Genomic DNA, 25,257 nt, shown 5'->3' on the forward strand with positions numbered 1-25,257 from the left:
GGGGTTAGAATTTTGAGGGGGTGGGACAGGTTTGGGGAATATCATTGCCAATTCCAAGGTGTTGTGATTTGATGACATAAAACAGCCAAAATAAAACAGGTAATTCCTTATACCCTTTCTGTTTAAAGCGCATCATAAAAAAGTCTCAAGACTTTACAATTTGATAATCGATCAGGTGTTGATAAATCGATTAATTTTGACACCTCTTGTTTCAAGACCCCCCCACCCCTCTCTATCCTCTCTGACTCCTCCTCATGTGAGCCTTTCACCATCGTGAACCCTGACCCGCCAAGTCCCAGGTAGACCAAAATCGGCGTGAATAATTCACATGGAGACAAAATACCAATACGTGAGACTCGAGCGTCCATGTGTGACAGGTTGTCGGTGCCAAGAAGTGAAATGGCTTCTGGGACGAGGAAATGCGCCGCTCACTGTCACGGCCATCTAAAACTAAGGTAATGAACAGTGACCATTAGACGCTCCATTATTGACATGTTTTAATCATGGCACACGGGGAGCCACTTTAGCCGTATTAACATTACATGATCAGTCTTTGCGTTCTCATTAAACAAAAGGAAGAACTTGGATTTGAGACTTCATTTCTTATTTTGTGTCTCATAGACACTCAAAATAATAATTTCATAAAAATCTAATTAATTCTGTAATTTATTATGCTTATTTTTCAACACTTGTTGCCTTTCAAAGGGGTCCAATTGAAATAGACTAGAAAAACTCTGTTTAAAAAATTACAAATGTTTAAAAATAAATCCAATAGACAAACCACTCTGTATTTTCCAAATATCAACTCCATATAATTTAAAGGACAACCGACGTCTCCGGACAAGTTGTGTCCATAATTTGTAAAATGGCTTCAAATGACTTCTACTGAGGGTATTTCACAAAGATTCCACTGCATATAGCTATATTTTAAGACTCGCTCTGAATATTCAGGAAGTCTTGTTTTTGAGTTGGTGACTGGTCCGTACGTGATGTCATGAAAGGACCGCCCCCTGACCGTTAAAAAAAGACGCATTGTAGCGTCCTTCCATCACGTCAATGTATTTTGCTGTACATGTTTGGTCTGAGAACCGTGTTGCACCCAAAAGCCGCCAGAAGAGGGAGTCCAAGCTCCATATAAGGAATTTATCAGCCTGTGCAAGCGGAAGTGGCCACTGGAGGTCGCCATTTTGTGCCTCTTTTCTGATGATCCATTGTTGCCCCATTGTTGCCTCAAAATGGCATGGAATAAATTATTTAATCGATTGCAAACATGTATGCTTTCCTCTTCAAAACTATTTGAATCATATTCATAACTGGATGTGTAACAAGAAAGCATATTCTCCGAATCTGAAGCCATTGTTTGGATTCTCCAGCAAGACGTCTTGGCGTGACGTCACGAACTGGGGGCGGGACTTTCTGAAAATGCCCAATTCGCAGCTCAATTTTTTGCAGATTTTGGACACTTTAAGTCATTTTTATTGGTGTTTTGCATTTGACTGAAAATATCATACTGCGTGTTTAGGGTATTTTAGATGATATAAAACGTTTTTCTGATGTCAGTTAAAAAACAAAAAAGTGACGTCGGTTGTCCTTTAAATTAGGAATAGAAGAAGAACTCCATATAATGTAAATTGTTGAAAGGTCAGGTGAAGCGGTCATTTATAATAATAATAATAATAATTAATAATAATACATTTTATTTTCAAGCGCCTTTCCAAGCTCTCAAGGGCACTTTCCATTCACAGACAAGTTAGAGAAAAAACAGGTACAATATTAAATAAAATACAATTAGAAAGAGAAACAACATATAAAGCTACACAGAATTTAATTTTAAATAGGTGGGTTTTGAGATGAGATTTGAAGGTGGGAAGAGAATCAATGTTAAGAATGTTGGGAGGAAGTGAGTTCCAGAGCGGCTGAACGCTCTATCCCCCATCGTGCTGAGACGAGCAGGTTGCACACAGAAGTGGAGGGAGGAAGAGGATCTGAGGGAATGAGAGGGTTAACTTTTTTTCATTCATTGAAGGTGCGCCTTACATATGGAAAAAGTTTGAAAATACAGCATTCATTGGGGGTGCGTCTTATACTCTACTGCGCCTTATACCCCGGAAAATACGGTACACAGTTTATGACAGATGAAATGTCTCTATAAGTAAAAAAAAAACATGTTGAAAATAAAATAAAGTGAGTTCCGCTGCAAGGTCTCCAGCTGAGCAGAGTGCATACTTGAAGATAAACATTCACATCATGTGATTGGGTTGTGAGTGCGTGGTAGAGATTTTTGAGGGTGCGTGGTGCTAAACAGCTGGGCGTGGGCATTTGAGTAGGAACAAGAGAGGGGGCGAAAAAAAAGGCTCATTGAGAACAAACAGTGACAGATTGAGAACACGTCTCACACATACACACGAAGTTGGAGAAGAAAAAAGAAGATATACAAATGAATTATACATGACGCTTTAAAAAGCTTCTCAGGTTCTCCTTTTGCCGACATTTTTCTTAAGTGCACGCTGCTCCCCAACAAGTGTGCGAAGAATTCACTGAGGAGACTGTTGTTATGGCAACAACGATTTTTTTTTCTTGGATACTTGCAATGGCTCTTAGATTAAAAAGTGGGTCAGTTCATTGAAAATAGTGAGTGGAGTTAGTTGGAGGAAATATTTTTATATATCAATATTGAATTATCCAGCATAATGACGTTGTGTTGATTATTCTCCGTTAAATAGTCTTCAATATATCATTATTAAAGGATTCAAATCAAGTATGACGCCCACTGATCCAAAAAAACAGCAGCAGGAAAAAAACAATTACTATTGTTGTTGTTGTGGCACGTGTCAGGTCATGTGATCACCATGAGCACTTGCCGTCCCGCGGGAATTCCGAGTGCTCAATTAAATAATGTCCTCGCCCTTAATTCAGCGATGCAACATGTAAGCTTGTACTTTACGCTTGGCTAGCGACGCGGTGGCCAAATCAGTGAACATTTCAGGATAAAAAGGACGAAGCCTCTGTGGGGGAATAGTCATCCGTCGGATTCTGTATTTTTTCCCCTTTATCTGAGTTGATTTACATATTCATATTCAATAAACACGTTGACTTACATGAATACACAATGACCGTGCAGGAAAAGGCATTTAAAAGAAATTGGAGGGTGCACTGACGCGTTCATTTATTAAAAGCTGCGGCGAGAGATAATTAGCCAACTTGCACTATATTGCCCTCTACAGGCGAAAAGTGTCATATCATCTAAAGCAACTGTGATTTTTTTTTTTTTTTAAGTGCACGGAAATCAACTAAAGATGGAAAAACAGAAATGTCAGAACTGGGTGGTCTTCCATTGGGCTTCTCATTGTGCAAAATCTGATATTTTCTTTCACCCCCAATTAACTTTTTCAGTCTGTCCACTATTGTGATACAATTAGAAATTTGTGCTGCGTTCAGCTTCATTTGTCTTGCCTCCAAACTCAATCAGTGTCCTGGGTCGGTCTCCGGGTGTTGTGTGTGTGTGTATGTATGTGTATCGGGTGGGATTGAGGTGGGGGGTGGGGGGCACAACATTTCCATGCAGCCTCTCGAGAGTCGCACAGCAATTGCTCTCAGCTAAATGCACTCACATATGAATATTTCAGTACAATTTAATGTTGCAGCTACAGCCCCACTGGAGCAGAGCATCAATTTGTGAACACAGTTCTGCTAGAGTTAAAAGCTGGGCCAGATAATACACTATGAAAGCCACTGTTGATCCAAAGGGAGACACACACACACACACACACACACACACACACACACACACACACACACACACACACACACACACACACACACACACACACACACACACACACACACACACACACACAAACACACACACAAACTGCTTTAGAGTTATTTTTTGGGCAAAGTGGATGCATTTGTTGTTGTAATAGAGGGCTTTGTGGTTGAGGGGTCAGGGAGGGCATGTTGCCAACCTTTGATAATTTTACCACTGCTATGGGTCATAGCCATTTTCTCCACACACACACACACATGCACACACAAGCACACACGCACACACACATTTGGGCACACAGCTGGTGGAAGGAGAAGGTCCGTCGTACACCTGCTGTCCTGTAAAAAAAAAAAAAAAACTAATGTGATGCTCAAATGCCTCCGTTCACACAACTGTGCTCCCTCCCCTCAGGTGTGAGACCATGAACGTGCTACAAAAGAGGCACAGTATGACATGCCATGCGACACTTCATCTGGAAATGCCACCGAAAAGGTGAGTGCCAAAGACAATGAAAGCTTTTTTTGTGGTGCATGGACAGATCATCGCAAACATCGTTGAAGATTTTTCTGTTGAGTTTCACAATTCCTAGCAGTGAAAAGTACTTACTCCTGTTAGAAGCCCCTTTCGAATCCTACTGCACTGCATTTCAATGAAAGAGAAACTTCACTGAAAATGGAATTGCACCTGAGAACTGAAAGGGGCTGCGGTAACGTCTCGGAAAAGCATTTCAAAATGAACAATCCCTGTCCGTTCCAAAACTTTTGCTCACATGTTCAAACAAGATATGCTTTCCTGATTTGTTCAATACACCCAGATGCAAATAGCATGTGATAAAACCTGGAACTCTCAACTTTTGTCTCTTATTAATCTTTTCATCGGCTTCAGTAGTTGACTATACATCAAGTGTAGTTGTGAAACAATCTGCCTTCATTGTGTTGCCAAAAAGATTAGAAATTCACAATGGCCTCCTGACTATCTCTTGCCAAGACAATCTGTCACCATTTTTTACCAGTTTGTTAGGGCGGTCTGGAAAACATAAAAATATATATGTATATATTTATATACAGTAAAGTCTCGTTATATCGATATTCAAGGGAGTCCAAAAAATATCGATATAACCGGGACTATCGATATATCCGACCCTGCGCGCATGTAATTTTCCCCGTGCGTGCATGGAAATAGTATCGATGTAACCGGGACTATCGATATATCCGATATCGATATAACGAGACTTTACTGTACATATTGGATTGGATTATCCTTTATTAGTCTCACAGTGGATAAATTTACATTAAACAGCCGAAAAGTTATGAATGGAAGAGGAAAGGAAACGAAGAAGTACAAAAACAAAATATAGGAGCTGCTGGAAAGGCAGCCACTCTCGCGGCGCCGTCTGGAAGTCAAAAGAACAAAAAAACTAAATAACACATAATGTGACAACACAAAAGTCACAGACAATTATTGATTCTTGAGCACTTGCTGTCTGTACCCTTTTTGTGGCAGTTCTAAATGATAGAGGAGAGGATCAAAGCATCCTTTTCACTAGTGGATCAGGGATGTAATTCTGGTTGCTTTAATAAAAAACCTCCTCACAGCAGGGCCTTCTTTTTTCATTACTGTTACTCCAAAGCCATGCAATTGTTACCAATGCAAATACTGAAGTTTCGTTGAAACAGACGGACATACTTTGTACAAATTGTAAATATAAATGTGCTCGATGCCTGTAAATCACAGTTGTCAAAGTCAAGGCCCGTCATTTTTTTTGGCCCGCGAAAGCAAATCACACTTGTTAAATTCCATGATGATTGCTAAAATCTGAGCCAAAATTTCATATTTTTGGATGTCAACCACAATAAAAGTCATTATTCTTGACTTCAGATTTGAAAACGAGTTATTCATTAATTTGCTGTGTGCTCTATATGTAATATTTGAAGGGATTTAAACATTCTAATGGGTTCCCCAAATTCATAACGGCCCTCGAGAGGAAACCATAACTACAATGTGGCCCGCGGCAAAAAATGACTTTGACACCCCTGGTTTAAATGCTTGAATACGAAAACACACGACTGGAAGCAGCGCAACAAGCGGAAATTAATGAAAGGCGGCTGAAAGACCATTTGGAATTATTTTATTAGAATTCATGGACAAATTATAATTAACATCAGTCCGGGATTCAGATGTTTTTAGGCCAGCAAAGAAGGCTTTTCAGGCCATGACCGTCCCCCACTGATTATATATATAAATTGCTCTGAACAAATGTAGGCGGAGTCATGGTGCCAAACCCCCAAGACAACACTTTGCAGAATGTTGCTTTAATTCCACAACATTTCCTTCCTATTTTTCTGCTTTGCTAAACATGACAGAATACAACGCAAGGAACACACCAACAAACATGACCTTCATTTTAATGGAATCCCTCCTTGTCCGTGAAGACAAATAACTGTGTGAGTGACGATGATGCCTCGGACAGAAAGTGCCGAATGACGGCGTTGTTGTGACTGATGCAAACACATGGGCGCAGCAAGCCCCATCAAAGTGACATAGCTTCTTGTTCCAGACGCTCCTAAGCAACAACTAGAGACAAGGAAATGCATTTGTAAACTATAGAAGGTGCCTGACAGTTACTCTAATAAGGTAATAATATGGCCGCCTGCGCAATGCAGTGCCGCCCTGAGGCGACAATCAAAAATTAATCCTAATTATCATGTGAATGGCGCATTAACTCCGCACGTGTAATTAATTATAAATCTGCAACACGCTTTGTCTCTCACAAAGGCCTTCCATCACACGAGGGAGTCTTTTTCACATATAATAAATAGCGATTCCATATCAAATCTTTGATGATCAGAGTTTGCATATTTGAATGCCTCTGATTGCTTCTATTTGTAGCTAACGTCTAATCTTTTTCAAAATCAGATGCAAATTATGATTTATTTTTTTTTGTTTCATGTGAATTATTTAAACCAATACAATCTCGGAGGGAAGCACTATATATATATATATATATATATATATATATATATATATATATATATATATATATATATATATATATATATATATATATATATATATATATATTTATTTATTTAAACACTGTCGCGGCTTGGAATTGAAGCGGATTTACATGGGAAAGGAGATGTGAGACAATCAATGGGTGCTACAGCTTCATGTGTGCTTTCAACATTTAGCTTGTAGTAGACGTGCACATTCCACGACGTCCTTGATCCACTGGTTAAAAGGACGCTTTGATCCTTTCCTCTTTAATCTCGAACTGCTTCATGGAACAAAGAGGGTGCAGAAAGTGCTTAAGATTGAATGACTGTCTTTGTCTTGACATATTATTTGTTATTTAGCGTTTTTTTTGGTTGTTTTGACTTCAAGATTGTGCCGCGAGAGTTGCTGCCTTTACATCAGCTCCTGTATTTTGTTTTTCTACTTCTTTCTTTCCTTTCCTCTTCCTTTCTTCACTTTGCTGCTGTGAAATGTAAATTTCTCCACTGCAAGACTAATAAAGGATAATCTAATCCAATATGTATTTAAATATATCTCTATTTTTTTTTTTTCCAGACCACCCTAATCAACTGGTAAAAAATGGTGACAGATTATCTTGGCAAGAGGTAGTCGGGAGGCCACTTTGAATTTCTAATCTTTTTGGCAACACAATGGAGGCAGATTGCCATCCCAATGTAAAACATTCAAGAGAATGTGGCACTGCACAAAAGTTCCGTCAAATGGGCTGGGAGACACACACACACACACACACACGCATACACTCACATACACACACGCATGCAGATACACAAACACACACATACACAGACATTGTCCAGACATGAGTCAGTTGCCAAAGTTTAAGTGGATAAGTGTCATGCATATTTGATGATGTTAATGCCCCATCAAAGCTTGATTAGACATTCTTTTGGGACCTTTGTCATGTGATTCGGACAGTGAAGCTATTGAAAGATATGTTTGCCCCACCATTAACAGGTTACTAACAGGAATATGCCCCACTGAGTGACTCCGTCATTCTTCGTCAAATCCAATGGAACCTTGTTCACTTGTGTAATGATAACACAAAAACAGCAATGACGGATATTTGAATCCACACAGAAAATATACATTTTTTAAATGTTGTGCGGAAAAGACGCTATTTCTGCATCTTACTCCGTGGATATGACAGTCCCTTAACCCTTGTGAGGATACGCAGCTTGGAAAATTAATGAATGAATAATGTAGAATAATACTATAGAGTACCGTACAGCGGAACTTGTATGGTCAACTGCGACCAGGTTCAGGCGACTGGGACTGATTTCAAAAAAGGTTGAGAAAATCTTGAAACTGGATCAAATCTGGGATAGAATTTTGTTAAAATGGCAATTTTGTGTGTCCAAATGTAAGGGTAACAATTGAATGCTGAAAAAAAACACAACCAACCATGTATACAGTATAATATTAGTTTAGTAAATAACTCACAAAACTGAAAAAAAATCATTCAAAATACATGCACGGGAGCACACATCCAAACACAGACACAAATGCAAATGTGAGTGTTAATCAAGTTTAACTTTCAATTCCTAGTCAGTATGATTTTTGTAGCGGACTTCAGTAATAATAATAATGATTTATAAAAAAAAAAACAGTCAGCTCCAGTTATTCCAGGGAGCTCCATTCAAATAAGACAGAGCCAGTCCAATGCATGCAAATTGAATAGAAAAGCCATTAGAAATGTGAGGTGACTGGACGAGACTTTACTTAAACACATTACAGCTCTCGAAATGTACAATTCAGTCTGCATGAAATTTATTCATGTCCTCCTTAAAGTACAGATTTCATATTGAAATGCACTATTAATACACACACTGTCACTTTTTTGAAAAACTTTTTAAAAAACTTTTGGAAGATTTATACAACATACAGTGTATTTCTACGCACTGACTGGCCATAGCACGAGTGCCAAGATAGTTGATTCCAATTCTGAATATTATCTAACAAGGCAACAAATGTGATTGGACCCCAAAATAAATTGCAGCATCCATTTTCATGGAACAAATGTTAGACATGAAGTACAGTGAGACCTCAACTTACGACAGAGTGTGTAAGGCGAAAAGTGTGTATCTAAAAAAAAATGCCCATAGGAAACCATTAAAATGGGAATAATCCGTTCCTGGGTTTCCATAAAATATACTTTTATTTATACTTATATTTTAAAACTACACACAACATACCTTATTCTATGTATAATAAATGTGCTATTGTATTGTAATGAATGGGAATTGTAAGGAATGGAATGGCGTTGGAGGTCGAAGGTCAAAGGGAATTGCTGTTTGGAAAAAGAGGCGCATTACATGAGGACTGTAATTAAAGAAATAAACTGTGCTGTGCTGTTTTATTTACCTTTTTGATGGTCGTTGATGGCTTATGGAAGGAGAGTCACCTTCCATATGGACTGTTGGTAACTTGTTGTTGCTGTTCGGTCGTGTGCTTCCGCCGAAGATCACTCCGCCAGCCGTGGTGGGTGTGTATTATGAAAATAGTGCTTATTATAAGGTTTAATTTTCATAAATTTGACGTTTGTAAGACGAAAACTTTGTAAGATAAGGCGTTTGTAAGTTGAGGTCTCACTGTATGTTGTCAGTGCTTCTCATAGTGTTGTGGCCTTCAGAGAGGCCATTGCTCACCCAGAATAAATGCGGCGGCTATTTTACAATCACAATTTGGATTCTTTTCACTTACATAAATTAACCAGTCGTATTTAATTGGAAAAATACGCACATTGTACTCCATCATGAGACAGATGTACATAGTCCTCGATATTTTTCTATGAATCTTTAACGTTGATTCAAGACCATGAAGATGTCACTATCGAGAAAAGGCGGATCAAGTGTAGTTTCCATTTCAATCCACTAGATGTCAGTCTTGTTCAGATCAGTATTGTACATAAGGGGTGGTCCATGAGCCACCCAAGTCAGTTATGTCTCTGCCTCTTTTTTCCCCCTCATTAAAATTGTACATAAAATACATAATCGTAAGACCCTCCTCGATATTTTGTTTACTTTGTTTACTGAAATGAACAATGCGTTTAACACGGGGCTTCATATTTGAAGATGCTGAAAATTGCTGACTCAGTATGTTAGATTCATGCAAACTATATTTTGTTTAAATAATAAATATCTAAATGTGTAAATGTTTTGTAAAAATAAAATGAAACGGATGGATGAATAGGTGAATTGATTGAAGGGTGGACAGATGGAGGGGCGGACAAACTAATTTCCCGTTTGTTAATATCTGGCCAATGTAACTGCGTAGGTCAGGATCAGTAGTAATAGTAGTATAATACAATGCATATTGATTTATATAGCGCTTTAACAACAGCTGAAGCTGGAACAAAGTGCTGAACATGGACAACCATCATACACAGGAATAAAGCAGTCACAAAGATAGTAGAAAGCACCAAGTAGTAAAACTAAGATCAAGTCTGAATCATGCTGAGTCAAATGCTAAATAGTACAAGTGAGGATAAAGAATATATGACAGTAGTAGTAGTCGTTGTAATTGTTGTAATACTAGTAAAAGTAAAGTCATTATTAGTAGTAGAAGTAGTATTAATAATAATAATGTTGTCCAAAAAATAAAAATAATGGTAATCTTGTCATAAATGGGCCACAGTGGTAAATTAATTTCCGGCTCACATACTTCACGCCGAAGTTGCTGCTTTTGGGCCATGTTTGGCCCACATACATTATGCCAGTGCCATCATGCCAAATCTGGGATAAATGCCTTTGCTGACTGAGCTATCAATCCATACACACACAGACACACAGACACACACACACACACACACACACACACACACACACACACACGCATCACACCCTGATATATATATATATATTGCTGCAAGTGTCCATCATTGTTTTCAGCACGGCTGCATGGGATTGGAGGGTCGGGCTCGGACGTGATGACGTCATAGTCACCGCGCGTGGGACCTTGCAGCCTCTTCACTGACCCCCCTACCTCTCCCCCCTCCCTCCCTTTCCTCTTGGTCTTTCTCACTCCTCCTGCTCCACCTCCTCGTGGACGTCCTGCTTGCAGTCAGTCGGGGTTTGTCTCAAGTTGTGAGGGAGGCAACCTCGGGAAGGGCCACTCACCCACTCACTCACTCCTCACATCCATCTTTTTTTGCGCACCTCAAGCTCGCCCATTCCTCCTTCCTGTATGGTGGATATTATTTTCAGCTCTTCTTTCTTGGGTGATATGGGGGATCATTCCAAAAGTAAGTATAAGAGTGGGTTTAATGTATTTTTGGGTTGGGGGTTGTCGGGAAGGGGCCAGCGACATTACACATTTTTGTAAATGATGCAGCGAACCGTGCGGGGCTTTAATGCCGTTTCTCGCATTTGCAAAAATATGCAGAATGCAAATCCATTCTCGGAGGACAACCATGTCAAGCAATTTTTGAAATGACTTTGGTGCGACCGTGGTTTGCGCAGAGAAGCCAGGATTCGCCATGTGTGTGGGATGCGGAAGCCAGATCCACGACCAGTACATCCTGAGAGTCTCCCCGGACCTCGAGTGGCACGCAGCCTGCCTCAAGTGTGCCGAGTGCAGCCAATACCTGGACGAGAGCTGCACTTGTTTCGTGCGGGACGGCAAAACCTACTGCAAGAGAGACTACGTCAGGTAATGCGGCTGGGGCGGCGCAACGTCGACAATAAAGCGTTCAAACGGCATTCAAAGCTGTCTGTTTTATATCCCATTCCGCAGGTTGTTCGGCATCAAGTGCGCCAAGTGCAACTTGGGCTTCAGTAGCAGCGACTTGGTCATGAGGGCCCGGGACAACGTGTATCACATCGAATGCTTTCGCTGTTCGGTGTGCAGCCGCCAACTGCTGCCCGGCGACGAGTTCTCCTTGCGGGAGGACGAGCTCCTGTGCCGGGCCGACCACAGCCTTCTGCTGGACAGAGGCTCCGCTGGAAGCCCCGTCAGCCCCTCACACAACATGCACTCCAACAGAGCCATGCACCTGGCAGGTCCGAAAACATTCCGATTCGCATCGTACTTGGGACTACTTTTTTCGATGTCTGTGATTATTATTATTATTATTATTATTATTATTATTATTATTATTATTATTATTATTATTATTATTATTATTAACTACAATTAGTAGTAGTTATAGTAGTAGTAGTAGTCGCCGTCGTATTACGTCACGGTGCACTTAGCTTATTTTTATTAGCATGTTTGAATACGTCTGACTCACATCCATTCGTTTTATCGATACAAGCCTTTTTTCAAAATGCGTTTCTAAACATTTATATATTTAGTTGTCATTGACGAAAGATCAGCAACAGTAAAGAGTAGCAGTTGTTATTGCCGCCTCGGGTTACAACTGCCCCCCCCCCCAAAAAAAAAAAAAAAAAACGGAGACGTGTAAAAGCGTAGTAATGCATAAATAACAAACAATTGAATAGATTCGATCACATAAATGTATTTATACTTTTAAAATGGATTTCATATCAAATATATGATGTTGCTAGTGTTGATGTTTTCGTTTCAAATGTTTTTTAAAATTTTGATTTTTAATATCGTTGAGGGCATTTTGATAATCTCAGGATTTAAAAAAGGACGATTACACGTGAGCAGAAAATGCGAAAGTGCGTTCGATTATATAAATAATCAAAACTATTATTTAAATGCAGTGGAAATATACATGTTATGATATATCACTGATTACGTACTGATTAACAAATGACGCTTGTGGTATTGTTTGTGTTTTTTTCCGGCTGCTTTTATTGTCACATTTTTATGTCAAAAATGTATTTTTAAATTAGAATTTAGTTGGGGGAATACTAAATTGTAAACGTAGACACGTCACTATGAGGCATTTCCAAATTTAAAAAAATGAATGGTGCAGTTTATCAACCTCTCCTGGGGTGTGGGACGAATTGTCATAATTGATCCCATTAAGGCAAAGCTCCTGTACAGCTCTCATTATCTGTATCAGAGGGTATGTGTGTCTGTGTGTGTGTGTGTGTGTGTGTGTGTGTGTGTGTGTGTGTGTGTGTGTGTGTGTGTGTGTGTGTGTGTGTGTGTGTGTGTGTGTGTGAGAGAATTATGTTCAGAATTATGTTGGGGATTTTTAAATAGTTAAATTTGCAGATCGACTAATACAAGCACACATTGTCAAATGTTTTTGAATGTTTAAACAGGCATGCCTACAGGTCTGTTCTAGATATAAAAAAAATGAATACCAAACTATCAAAATGTAAGGAGTGGTTATTTATCTGGATTTTTACTGTGGACGAGAGGTGAATTGGAGGTTACTGGCCTTTTTCCCCTTCCCTTGAATTTATTGCATTAGCGTGTTCGTTCCAAAGACGTGCAGGTCAGACTTTGGTTTACACGGAGCTCGTCGGCCCTTTCTTTTCATGCAGAGCCGGTGACGGCGCGGCAGGCCCCGCATCGCAACCACGTGCACAAGCAGTCGGAAAAGACGACGCGAGTACGCACGGTGCTGAACGAGAAGCAGCTGCACACGCTGCGGACGTGCTACAACGCCAACCCGCGGCCCGACGCGCTTATGAAGGAGCAATTGGTGGAGATGACCGGCCTGAGTCCCCGAGTCATCCGCGTTTGGTTCCAGAACAAGCGCTGCAAGGATAAGAAGAAGTCACTGCTCATCAAGCAGCTCCAGCAGCAGCACAGTGATAAGACTGTAAGCATCTTCGTAAGTCCAGCACGCTTTCCATTACTTCTTGTGACCATTGGTGTGCATGCTGCTGTCTTGCTTTTGTTGTCAATTCGGGCGTTGAGATTTGGCAGTTCCATCCTGCTACATACAAACGATATTCACGCAAAAAAGGAAGGAAAAAAAAACAACAGGAAGAGTAACAACAAAGAGAGCCGTGCCTATTTTACAAAATAAGATTATATAAACTACATTTAAAGTTGCAATTGGGTTGCGCAGTTATACCGGACAGTGATTTTTTAGATGATCTATTTTCTGTCAAAAGAATTATGATACATATGAAAATATATTTGAACATATATTGCAATGAGTTAAATGAGCATGGAGAATATTATGACTGTAATGAATGACATTATTTAGCATGGCCTTAAAACATATATTATATTTTAGATTTGGTGTTCATGGTGGGTACTTTATTAGGTACACATGGAGACTCTCGCTATGCATTGGATTGATATCAAAAAATATTCTAAACATTTATTTAAAGGGTAAACGTTTTAGCCACACGCATCTCTAGTTTATAAACGAAAACATGTCACAATTGTGCAGAATCAGAAAAAAATGTTATAATGTATGAGTGAAATTGTTTCTTTGAATAAGAACATGACACCGGCGTATTACTGTATTTATTACTCATTCAATTCTAATGAAGCAATTATTTAATGCATTGATCTTGATCATTAATTATTAGAAATCTCTGAAACATACAACACGATATTTGTAATATTAGCTTTATTTTTCAATCAATTCGTCATAATATATTTTTTGAACAACCAATATTAGTGGGAAAAGAACAGAATGAACGTCATGTGTATTATAGATGGGTTTGATCATAAATAACTGTTTTTCAAATATAGGGAGTGGGTCATATTTGGATCCAGGACCATACTATGCCTACCACTGAGTTTCTTTATATCCAATACAAATTTTATTCACTGTCGAGGTAGTCTATCAAAAAAAAAATAAAAGTTTTTAAAATTGAGCTTGTGAATATTGGATGCTAAATGTTATTTGAACTGAGAGGCAATCAAAACATGCTGTGCAAAATTATAGATGAACAAATTAATCTCTGACGATACAAACGATTAGTACCATTTTCATGACAGACGGGGTTTTTAGTGGTTAAGCACGTCTGCCTCACATTTCTGAGGATCTGGGATCAAATATTTTTAGGTTTACCGGCACATGTGAAAGGTTCAATACACCACAACAAACAATGTTCCTTTTTTTTTAACTTATTTTTTATTTGATGTTTATGAAATTATGTGGCAGTGGTGTGCGCGTATGGCTCCTGCATGTTCCTTTCATTGAAGACTACATTTACCATCATCCCTGAATGCCAGCGGGAATGGCTTCTTGTCTCTATGCGCCGAGGGATTAATAAAAGAAAAGTGCCATTAAATGTTAATGTCATAAGCGCTTGCGTCCAAAATTAGCCTGATGTGTTGAAGTATGTTGAACGTTGAAAGGCTCCAAAAACAAATACGGACACAAAAAAAACAACAGGAGAACCGCAAGTTAGTTTTGGATGGTGCAATGAATAGAAAATAGTTCCCAAAAGAGATTTGGAATATGTCAAATTATATAAAAACACATTTTGGTGTGGGTTTTCTTCCGCTATAGTTGGGCGTGCTCCCACATTGCAAAAACACGCTTTCAACTCTTTGTATGATTGTGAGTGTGACTGGTTGTTTATCAATTGGTGTTTTTGTAATTGGCTGGAAAGCAGTACAGGGTGTACCCTATTTCTCTGCTAGACAATAGAAAACACGTGTATGTACCTAATATTGTAGCCCCCAGTGAGTCTGAAAGCCCCTTTCTAAACTTCTGGACTGTTGTTTGCCTACACTGCTCAACACATTTTTAATAACTGTTCTAATCAGAGATGCAAGTACACTGTTTTCGATTATTTTTATGTAGTTATTTTTTTTCCACACATTCCAAATCTGTGCCTGTTTTTTAAAATTTTATTTATTTATTTATCTATTTTTGCCCAGGCACATTGGCCATATGGAATCAGAATAAGAAAACCTTTATTTACCCCACAATGGGGAAATTTGCAGTCCATAGCAGCAATTTCAAAGGGGATGGGATGGTGGGGTCAAAGGATAGCAAACAAGACATTCTAAGCATAGTAAAATAAAAATGTCAACTGTATACTGAGAATGTGCAAAACCGTTTCATACAAAAACTGTACATAGTGCAAGTATCAAGAAAGGCATATTGATATATGTAGCTGTATTGCATCAACCCATATTTACAGTACAAGTGTCAATGAATAATACCAACACTGTAGTATTTGCTCCAACAGAGTTGGGCTATCCAGGACTCAGTAGTGACTCTGAATGAGATTTGAACTATTTGTCGAATAACTTAAAAATTAACTTACATTTTCAGATTTGAGTGAGAATAAAGCATACTGTCGTGGTGTCGCAGGAGAACGTTGTATGTACGTGCGGTTGTGTACATCACCTTGCGATACAGATCCAACACCAGGAAGAGTTTGTACGTAAGGGCATTATAACAATCAGTCAATAAAGCCCATTTATTCAGTGGATCAACTATTTTGGTCTCATACGGCATGCTAACATAAAAGGGGTTTGCTAACCTGGACAATGTACCGGAGAGACAGTTAGCTTAGCGCTACGTCACCGGTACAATAGAGCACCTATTGATTTAAAACTTGACTAAAAGACGAAAAATAACCTGGGTTATGATTTGGCCAGTGCATAGCATGGTATTTTGGAGGTTATTTGAAAGTAAAACCGTTTCGTGTGTTGATGCAGCTGCGCAGTGGGGGCATATGTGTACCCTCCGATATGTGTTTCGGTACACATATGATAGAGATAAAAGTGCTAGACGATATAAGTGCACTCCATTTATCATTGACATTTGAAACTAATTGGACTTTAGGCAATTTTCGGTTTGTATTAGGATGTTTTATTTATGTTTTGTTGTTGTTGCAAAAGTACAATGGATAAAACATTTGCATGGATTCGTGTTTAAGTGGTTGAATGGTCAAATGCGAGCGCAGATTTTGTCTTGGAGTCCAAAATTATTATTATTTTTTTAGTTTTATTAAAGGACAACCGACGCCGCCGGACAAGTTGTGTCCATAATTTATAAAATAACTTCAAAATACTTCTACTGAGCGTATTTTACAAAGTTTATACTACTATATTTTACGTTTTAAGACTCGCACTGAATATTCAGGAAGTCTTGTTTTGGAGTTGATGATGATGTCTGACCGGACGTCACGTCTGGAACGCCCCTGACCGAGAACGCGACACACAATGCATTTTGGGTATTTTGTTTAGTCTGAAAACAATGTCATGTTGATCCGTGTTGATGGCGAAATTAGAAGGAAAACACAAATAACGCGATGGTGAATCGTTTGTTGCACCAAGACTACTATTTGATACCAGTTGACACAAATTCCCAGCAGACAAATCAGCCCATTTCCAACGGAGCTTGGGCGCCATCTTGTGCATTTTCTGGGACGCTACATTGGAGTCCTGACGGCTCGAATTGATCTGGAAGGACTTCTTTAATCAATTGCAAGCATTTATGCTTTCCTCTTCAGAACTATTTGAATCATATTCATAACTGGATAAGTGACAAGAAAGTATCTTCTCCGAATCCGAAGCCATTGTTTTGATTCTAGAGCAAGGCAAAGACGTCCTGGCGTGATGTCACGAACAAGGGGGCGGGACCTTCTGAAACATTTTGAAGTAGTTTTGGGACACTTTAACTCATTTTTATTGGTGTTTTGCATTTGACTAAAAATATCAGCCTGCGCGTTTTGGGTATTTTAGATGCGATAAAACGTTTTTCTGATGTCAGTTAGGAAACAAGAAAAAATGGTGTCTGTTGTCCTTTCATGAAATAATGGTTAAGTTCAGTTACATGTGTTTGCTTTTTTCCTGAAACGTCCGAGCTATGAATTAAATGAGCATCTTTGATGAGCAAGCTTGTGAAAAATTAAAACGGAAAATGAAAATATTTCAAAAACCTGATTAAGGAAAAAGTATACATTATTTACATTATTCGTGAATTAAAAATATGTCATAGAGCGCCTTTCCTGATTTTTCGGGGTTTTTTTTTTTTTTCTAGCTTGCGTGCCGATAAAGCGATGGCCAGACCTCGAGCAATGTTTTTTCCCTTCCACAAGGGGGCAGCATTTCCTTTTTTCCCATGTTAGCGCTTTATTCCAGCTTCAGCTGTTGTTAACGTGCTATATAACCCAATATTAGTGTGTATTGTATTTTGGACAGCCACCCTCATTTCAGGCTCATATAACTCAAGACCCATATCATTTAAGAATTAACTATTTTTTTCTGATGAAAGAAGAGAGTCTATGGTTTGTTATGCTGCATTGAATGTTAATGTTGTCCTAAAACTCAATATACTGTGGGTCCTGGAATTTGAGTGAAAATGACAAAAACCCTGGCACTTGAGTGGACACATTTTTTGCACATCTGGCAGTGAATGAGTTAATCACAACCTCGGTCAATCTGTTCCTTTCATGGAAGGAAAAGGCGATGTTGTTTTAGTGTGTACATTGTTGGTGTGCACGAGTGATGACAGCTTATTCTATTGTCCATATTGTTGTTTTTTTTGCACAAAAATGTGCAACCACAAAAGGTGGGTCAAATTGACCCAAGTCGGACTTTAGTCCAATTATTGACCCATTCATTTTTTATGTATATTTTATTTTTACCCTCCAGTTTTAAACATGTAATTTGGCAGACACATGAAAGCATTTCTAATTAAGACTGTTCAACTGTTAACCAGAGCTCTTTTTTCCCCCTTTGTGACTATTCCGTACACGTTGTCCCTAGAGTCTGCACACATAATGGAACAATTGCCATTTTTAAACAACTCACATTCTCGACAACGTTTTATTGAAATGGAAAATGAACAAACAGCATCATCAACATGATTTGTAACATTTGTGCTGAGCGAGAAATCCACATTGCTGCCAGTTGCCTTTTGTAGCCAGACGTCAGCGACAACCGTGCCCTCGCGGACCAGATCAGCTTATACTGTGCCTTTCTGACTGGACAGTCGCAATTTGGCACACCAGATGCTGGATATGATGTGATGCCGATTATCGGATGATGCTTGAATAGTAAGAAAATTAAAGAGTTGGTGTCAATTTTTGCTCTGCTGTATTTCTGGGTAAAAAAAAGTGCCTTTGGTGGCTTCATCACAATCACTAATTTGTCCTGATCATGTAGCAAAGGCGATAATATTTTGAGGTGGCCAAATGTCTGTACGAAAACTGAAATCATGATTAATGTTTACATAAGTGTTTACACAAGTTTACACTCTACATATTTTGAATTATTATTTTTTATGTATTTATTTTGCATGTTCCGCACACACACACACGCACACAAAAACACAAAAACACAAAAACACACACATTCCTGTTTCAATCTATTTGTGAGGTCCGGATAACTCCAGATAAGGAGTGACGACCACCGTTGCTGATATGTTTAGAGAAGAACTAGTGTTACATTTGAACACTAAATGTCACCCCACCTCCCACTTCAACTTCTTTTAAAACAAATAAATAAAAATTGGACCTTAAACTGAAATAACAGCAGGAGTGCGGTTTCTGAATTGGTGCATTCAAAGTCCTCACTCCTGTATGGAATTTGGTAAAAATATTGTTTTACTTTTTGTGGTATTAACTTTTTCTTCTCATTAACCACACACACACACACACACACACACACACACTCACACACACACACACACACACACACACACACACACACACACACACACACACACACACACACACACACACACATATATAAACACAGTGAGTAAAAAGCGTGTGTATCCAAGTGAAATGAAAATACACACCAAAAAAATCATTTTGGGTGAATTTGGGAGGACCTCTCTGAAACTTTAACAGATGCATATATAGACCGTATAGAAGCCTTTAGAACGAAAATCTTTTGAGGACTGGCCAAAAGGTCCTCACTTGTCAAAAATGTCCTCACTACGTATGGCATAAAATGTTAGTGGTCCTCACAAGACTACTCATACAAACACACACACACACACACACACACACACACACACACACACACACACACACACACACACACACACACACTACTCTGTTAACTCATTCACTGCCAGACGATGTGCAAAAATGTGTCCACTCCAGTGCCAGGGTTTTTGTCATTTTCTCTCAAATTCCAGGACCCCAAGAATATTGAGTTTTAGGACTACATCAACACTCAACACAGCGTAAGAAACCTTAGACTCTCTTCTTTCATCAGAAAGAAAGATTTAATTCCTAAGTTATAGGGGTCTGTAGTTATATGAGCCTGAAATGGGGGCGGCTGTTCAAAATATAATGCTATACATACATATTGGTTTATATAGCACTTTAACAACAGCTGAAACTGGAATAAAGCGCTAACATGGACAAAAAGCAAATGCTGCCCCCTTGTGGGAGGGAAAAACATTGCCAGAGGCCTGACCAGCGCTTCATCGGCACCCCCACCAAAAATGGCAGTGAATGAGCGTAAGAACAAAAGAAAGAATTGGGTGGTGTCAAGCTGTTGTGAATTGATAAATCAATTGGTCTAAAAACCATTTCAGATATTTGCTACAGTCAGTCTGCTAACTATAGAGTGAAAGAAACGCCACCGAAATGCTTCATGCACATAAGCCAAAAATGTCCACCATGTTGACACGTTTTGGTGTTTGCATGTCGATCACAGGTGTCAAAGTCAAGGCCCGCGGGCCAAATCCGGCCCGCCACATCATTTTTTTCGGCCCGCGAAAGCAAATCAAATTCCATGATGATTGCTAAAATCTGAGCCAAAATGTCATATTTTTGGATGTTAACCACAATAAAAGTCATTATTCTTGACTTCAGATGTGAAAACGAGTTATTCATTAATTTGCTGTGTGCTCTATATGTAATATGTGAAGGGATTTAAACGTTTCTAATGGGTTCCCCAAATTCATAACCATAACTGGACTTTGACACCCCTGATGTAGATGGTGTGCTTACAATGAAAAGAGGAAAAAGTGTGAGTGAATGACTTTGATGCTTCTTGACTAGCATCATGGGACATTTTGTCCTATCCAGCATGGGCTTGATCATTGTAGAAAATGTCTTTCTGAAGTTCAATGTCAAATCTCGACTTTTTGGGTCAAATGCGCTGCAGCTCTTTTCTTGTGCAATCTTGCAAAAATAATACAAATGCCAGTCTTTTTGTTTGTTTGTTTGTTTGTAATGGTTGATCAGAACCTGCAGGGTCTGACGGGAACGCCCCTGGTGGCCGGAAGTCCCATCCGGCATGAGAGCACGGTGCAGGGCAACCCGGTGGAAGTCCAGACATACCAGCCACCTTGGAAGGCCCTCAGTGAATTTGCCTTGCAGAGTGACCTCGACCAACCTGCCTTCCAACAACTGGTGGGTCACTCGCACATTTTCTCTCTCTCAGATTCTCTCTCTCTCTCACACATTCTCTCTCCCTCCCTCTCTCTCTCACACACATTCTCTCTCTCTCACATTCTCTTTCTCTCTCCTCTCACACATTCTCTCTCTCTCTCTCTCACACACACACAGTTTCTCTCTCTCTCTTTTTCTTTCTTTCTTTTTGTCTTTCTTTCTTTTGTTCTTTCTATCTTTCTTTCTTTTTATCTCTCTCTCTTTTTCTTTCGTTCTTTCTTTCTTTCTTTCTTTCCTTCCTTCCTTCTTTCTTTCTTTCTTTCTTTTTATCTCTTTTTCTTTCTTTTTATTGGATATTGGATATGCCTTTATTAGTCTCACAGTTGTTCTTTCTATCTTTTGTTCTTTCTTTCTTTCTTTCTTTCATCTGTCTTTTTATTTATTTCTTTCTTTTTATCTCTCTCTCTTTTCTTTCTTTCTTTCTTTCTTTCTTTCTTTCTTTCTTTCTTTCTTTCTATCTCTCTCTCTTTTTCTTTCTTTCTTTTTATCTCTCTTTTTCTTTCTTTCTCTCCTTCTTTACTTTCTTTCTTTCTTTCTTTTGTTCTTTCTCATTCTTTCTTTCCTTCTTTCTTTATTTTTATCTTTCTTTATTTTTTTCTTTCTTCTTTCTTTCTTTCTCTTTCCTTTCTTTCTTTCTTTCTTTTTATATCTCTCTCTTTTTATTTCGTTCTTTCTTTCTTTCTTTTTATATCTCTCTTTTTCTTTCTTTCTTTCTTTCTTTTTATCTCTCTCTTTTTCTTTTTCTTTCCTTCTTTCTTTCTTTTTATATCTCTCTCTTTTTCTTTCGTTCTTTCTTTCTTTCTTTTTATATCTCTCTTTTTCTTTATTTCTTTCCTTCTTTCTTTCTTTCTTTTTTATATCTCTCTCTTTTTCTTTCGTTCTTTCTTTCTTTCTTTTATGTGTCTCTTTTTCTTTCGTTCTTTCTTTTTATCACTCTCTCTTTTTCTTTCTTTCTTTTTATCTCTCTCTCTTTTTCTTTCTTTTTTTATCTCTCTCTTTTTCTTTCGTTCTTTCTTTTTGTATCTCTTTTTCTTTCTTTCTTTCTTTCTTTCTTTTTATCCCTCTCTTTTTCTTTTGTTCTTTCTTTCTTTTTATCTTTCTTTCTTTTTATCTCTCTCTCTTTTTATGTCTCTCTCTTTTTTTTTCTTTCTTTCTTTTGTTCTTTCTCTTTCTTTTTATGTCTCTCTCTTTTTCTTTCATTGTTTCTTTCTTTTTATCTTTCTTTCTTTCTTTTTATCTCTCTCTCTTTCTTTCGTTCTTTCTTTCTTTCTTTGGTTTTTTCTTTCTTTCCTTGTTTCTTTCTTTTGTTCTTTCTATCTTTTGTTCTTTCTATCTGTCTTTTTATCTTTCTTTTTATCTCTCTCTCTCTTTTGTTCTTTCCTTCTTTCCTTCTTTCTTTCTTTATCTCTCTCTCTTTTCTTTCGTTCTTTCTTTTATCTGTCTTTTTATTTCTTACTTTCTATCTATCTTTCTTTCTTTTTATCTCTCTCTTTTTCTTTCTTTCTTTCTTTGTATCTCTCTCTCTCTTTTTCTTTCGTTCTTTCTTTGTTTCTTTGTTTCTTTCCTTCTTTCTTTCTTTTGTTCTTTCTATCGTTCTTTCCTTCTTTCTTTCTTTTTATCTCTCTCTCTTTTTCTTTCGTTCTTTCTTTCTTTTTATCTCTCTCTTTCTTTCGTTCTTTCTTTCTTTTTATGTTTCTTTCTTTCTTTTATCCGTCTTTTTATTTTTCTTTCTTTTTTTCTTTCTTTGTATCCTTCTTTCTTTCTTTTTATCTCTCTCTCTCTTTTTCTTTCGTTCTTTTTTTCTTTTTATCTTTCTTTGTTTCTTTCTATCTTTCTTTCTTGCTTTCTTCTTTCTTTTGTTTGTTCTTTCATTCTTTCTCCTTCTTTCTTTCTTTTGTTTGTTCTTTCTTTCTTTCTTTCTTTCTTTCTCATGTATCTTTTTCTCTCTCATGTTCTCTCTCTAGACAGAGAGAGAGAGAACTCTCATTTTCTGTCTCGGCCTGTCATTCTCTTTCTCATTTTCACTCTCTCTCTCTCTCATTTTTTCTTTCTCTCTTTTCATTTCTCTGTGTATTATTTTCATTTTCTCTCTTTGTCTCTCTCTTTTTTCTTTCTCTCTATGTAATAATAATAATACATTTCATTTCTTAGCACCTTTCAAAACTGCTGTAAAAACTTACACAAGATAGATGTTATAAATACATAATGAGATAAATTCATAAAAATAAATGGATAACTGCATAGATCTGTTAACTCGCTGACTAGCCATCTATTGGCTGGCTAGCTGGCTAGCGATCTATTGGCTATCTGTTAGCCATATGGCTGGCTAGCTAGCTAATTGAGTTGGGAAACATATTATCTATCTAGCTAGCTATTGGCTGTTAGCTATCAGCTGGTTACCTAGCTAGCTATATTTTTGCTATCTAGTTGCTATCTAACTAGCTAGCTGGCTACCAACAAGCTATCTATTTGCTATCTAACTAGCTAGCTAGCTAGCTATTAGTTAGCTAGCTGGCTACCAACAAGCTATCTAGTTGCTATCTAACTAGCTAGCTAGCTATTAGTATATATATATATATATATATATATATATATATATATATATATATATATATATATATATATATATATATATATATATAATTTTCTCTCTCTGTATCTCTCATTTTCTCTCTCTCTCTCTTTCTGTATCTGTCTCACTCTCTCATTTCCTCTCATTTTCTCTCTCGGGCCCATCTATAGATTATGTCTCAATAAATTAGAAAATGGTAGAAAACACCAAAACAAACAATTGTTTCAGCAGTTGAAGAAATAAAAATCTCTCTCTCTCTCTACACACACACACACACACACACACACACACACACGCACGCACATAAAAAAACATACATACACCTAAAATTAAATGTTAATTATTTCTCAATATGTATGGTGTATTTTGAGATGGTGTGTTTTTATTTGTTGTTGTGACTACAAGAATATGACAATTTTTACTACATGTGATAAATGAGTTCCAATTTTTGTGTCTGTAGGTGTCTTTCTCAGAGTCCGGCTCTCTGGGCAACTCGTCAGGAAGTGACGTCACATCCTTATCCTCTCAGTTACCGGACACCCCCAACAGTATGGTACCAAGCCCTGTGGAGACGTGAAAGCAATGACCTCCCCGCCAAGGCACCCCCCCAAACCCCCTGCAAATGTTGCAGCATGACCCCCCCCCCTTAATTCCCTCTTGCATGTGAGCAGCACATCACATCGACCATTATTTAAAACAATATCAATAAAAAATTCCCAATCGTGGAGGGGATGATGGATAACAAACCGGCGATGATGTTGCACGAAGAAAGATGTACAGAGCCTTTCAATGTGGATATACAAGCAACCCCCCCCCCCTTTCCCCATGATGAGACTTGAACACTACAGAAACACTTCATGGACATCTGTCACCTTTATTGTGATCTTTTTGTGTCATCTTGTTTCCTCAAAGTCTTTTTTTTTCTTTGTTTATTTGTTTTTGTTGTTGTTATACATGGGACTCTGTCTTAAAACGCTGAGCATGAACAACAAAGAAACAAAAAAACAAAAAAAAACAAGAAAAAAATCAATTTATTCGTGTTGTAAAATACAAGGTTGTTTGAGCTCCTCGGACAAACAGAAGAACTAAATTATTGGTAAATTATTTATTGTTAGGAGGGCCGTTCGTAAAGGGAATACTATGATCCAAGTCATGATTATAATAAAAAAAAAATCCACAAATATGTGTTGGTGCATTTCTTTTGAGTTTTTTTTAGGGGAGGGGGGCTTGAATTGCATTTAAATGAATCACACAAATTATCAGGATTATTTTCATTTTTATTATTTCTATTCCATCACCCAATCAACCCCCACCCCCATTAGCAAAACATTAAAAATAACAATGAATGCTGTACCTCGAATCTACTGCTTCCATTTTGCCTCTTTGGAACTGTGGACCTAGCTGTTCCTTTACTTTCGTCCCCCCCCCCCCCCCCAAAAAAAAAAAAAAAAAAAAAAAAAAAAAAAAAAGCTTTCTGCTTGGTCCAGTTTCTCTGGTCTGTGCAGACGGCGGCCAGCGCGGCTTATCTGCTTCTGGCATCAGATGGCACACAATCAACTGAGACTCGCAACAAAACTAACCGCACACGCACACACTCGCACACACACATGCACGCATGAGTACCGCAGTCACTCCTGTGTTGTCTATTCTTTTTTTTTTTTTTAGTCATTGCCCTTCTT

At 38.1% G+C, this 25,257-nt stretch overlaps 1 protein-coding gene and 1 long non-coding RNA gene across 4 annotated transcripts in view; one reads left to right on the top strand and one right to left on the bottom strand.

The window, feature by feature from the left end:
• The first annotated feature begins 37 nt into the window (after nucleotides 1–37).
• On the top strand, nucleotides 38–24,901 carry isl2b (ISL LIM homeobox 2b). Of its 3 annotated transcripts, XM_088992851.1 has the most exons (8): nucleotides 38–299; nucleotides 378–455; nucleotides 4,178–4,258; nucleotides 11,260–11,449; nucleotides 11,534–11,799; nucleotides 13,204–13,496; nucleotides 20,800–20,967; nucleotides 24,039–24,901. In XM_088992851.1, exons 3-8 carry the CDS (start codon nucleotides 4,225–4,227, stop codon nucleotides 24,153–24,155), a joined length of 1,068 nt encoding a protein of 355 aa, XP_088848977.1. In that variant the 5' UTR covers nucleotides 38–299; nucleotides 378–455; nucleotides 4,178–4,224; the 3' UTR covers nucleotides 24,156–24,901. The 3 variants fall into 3 exon arrangements, with proteins under 3 accessions (XP_088848977.1, XP_088848975.1, XP_088848976.1); XM_088992849.1 differs by lacking the exons at nucleotides 38–299; nucleotides 378–455; nucleotides 4,178–4,258 and adding an exon at nucleotides 10,873–11,042; XM_088992850.1 differs by lacking the exons at nucleotides 38–299; nucleotides 378–455; nucleotides 4,178–4,258 and adding an exon at nucleotides 10,873–11,042 and having other exon boundaries at nucleotides 13,204–13,484; nucleotides 24,039–24,900.
• LOC148900848 (uncharacterized) overlaps nucleotides 13,516–25,257 on the bottom strand; it is a 117,176-nt gene continuing 105,434 nt past the window's right edge. Inside the window, exon 6 of the long non-coding RNA XR_016114517.1 lies at nucleotides 13,516–18,640. This is a non-coding gene — a long non-coding RNA (uncharacterized LOC148900848). The remainder of the gene's footprint in view (nucleotides 18,641–25,257) is intronic.

This window comes from Hippocampus bargibanti, linkage group LG03 (assembly GCF_051943395.1).
Source record: "Hippocampus bargibanti isolate YZ-2025 linkage group LG03, ASM5194339v1, whole genome shotgun sequence".
Taxonomy (NCBI): domain Eukaryota; kingdom Metazoa; phylum Chordata; class Actinopteri; order Syngnathiformes; family Syngnathidae; genus Hippocampus; species Hippocampus bargibanti.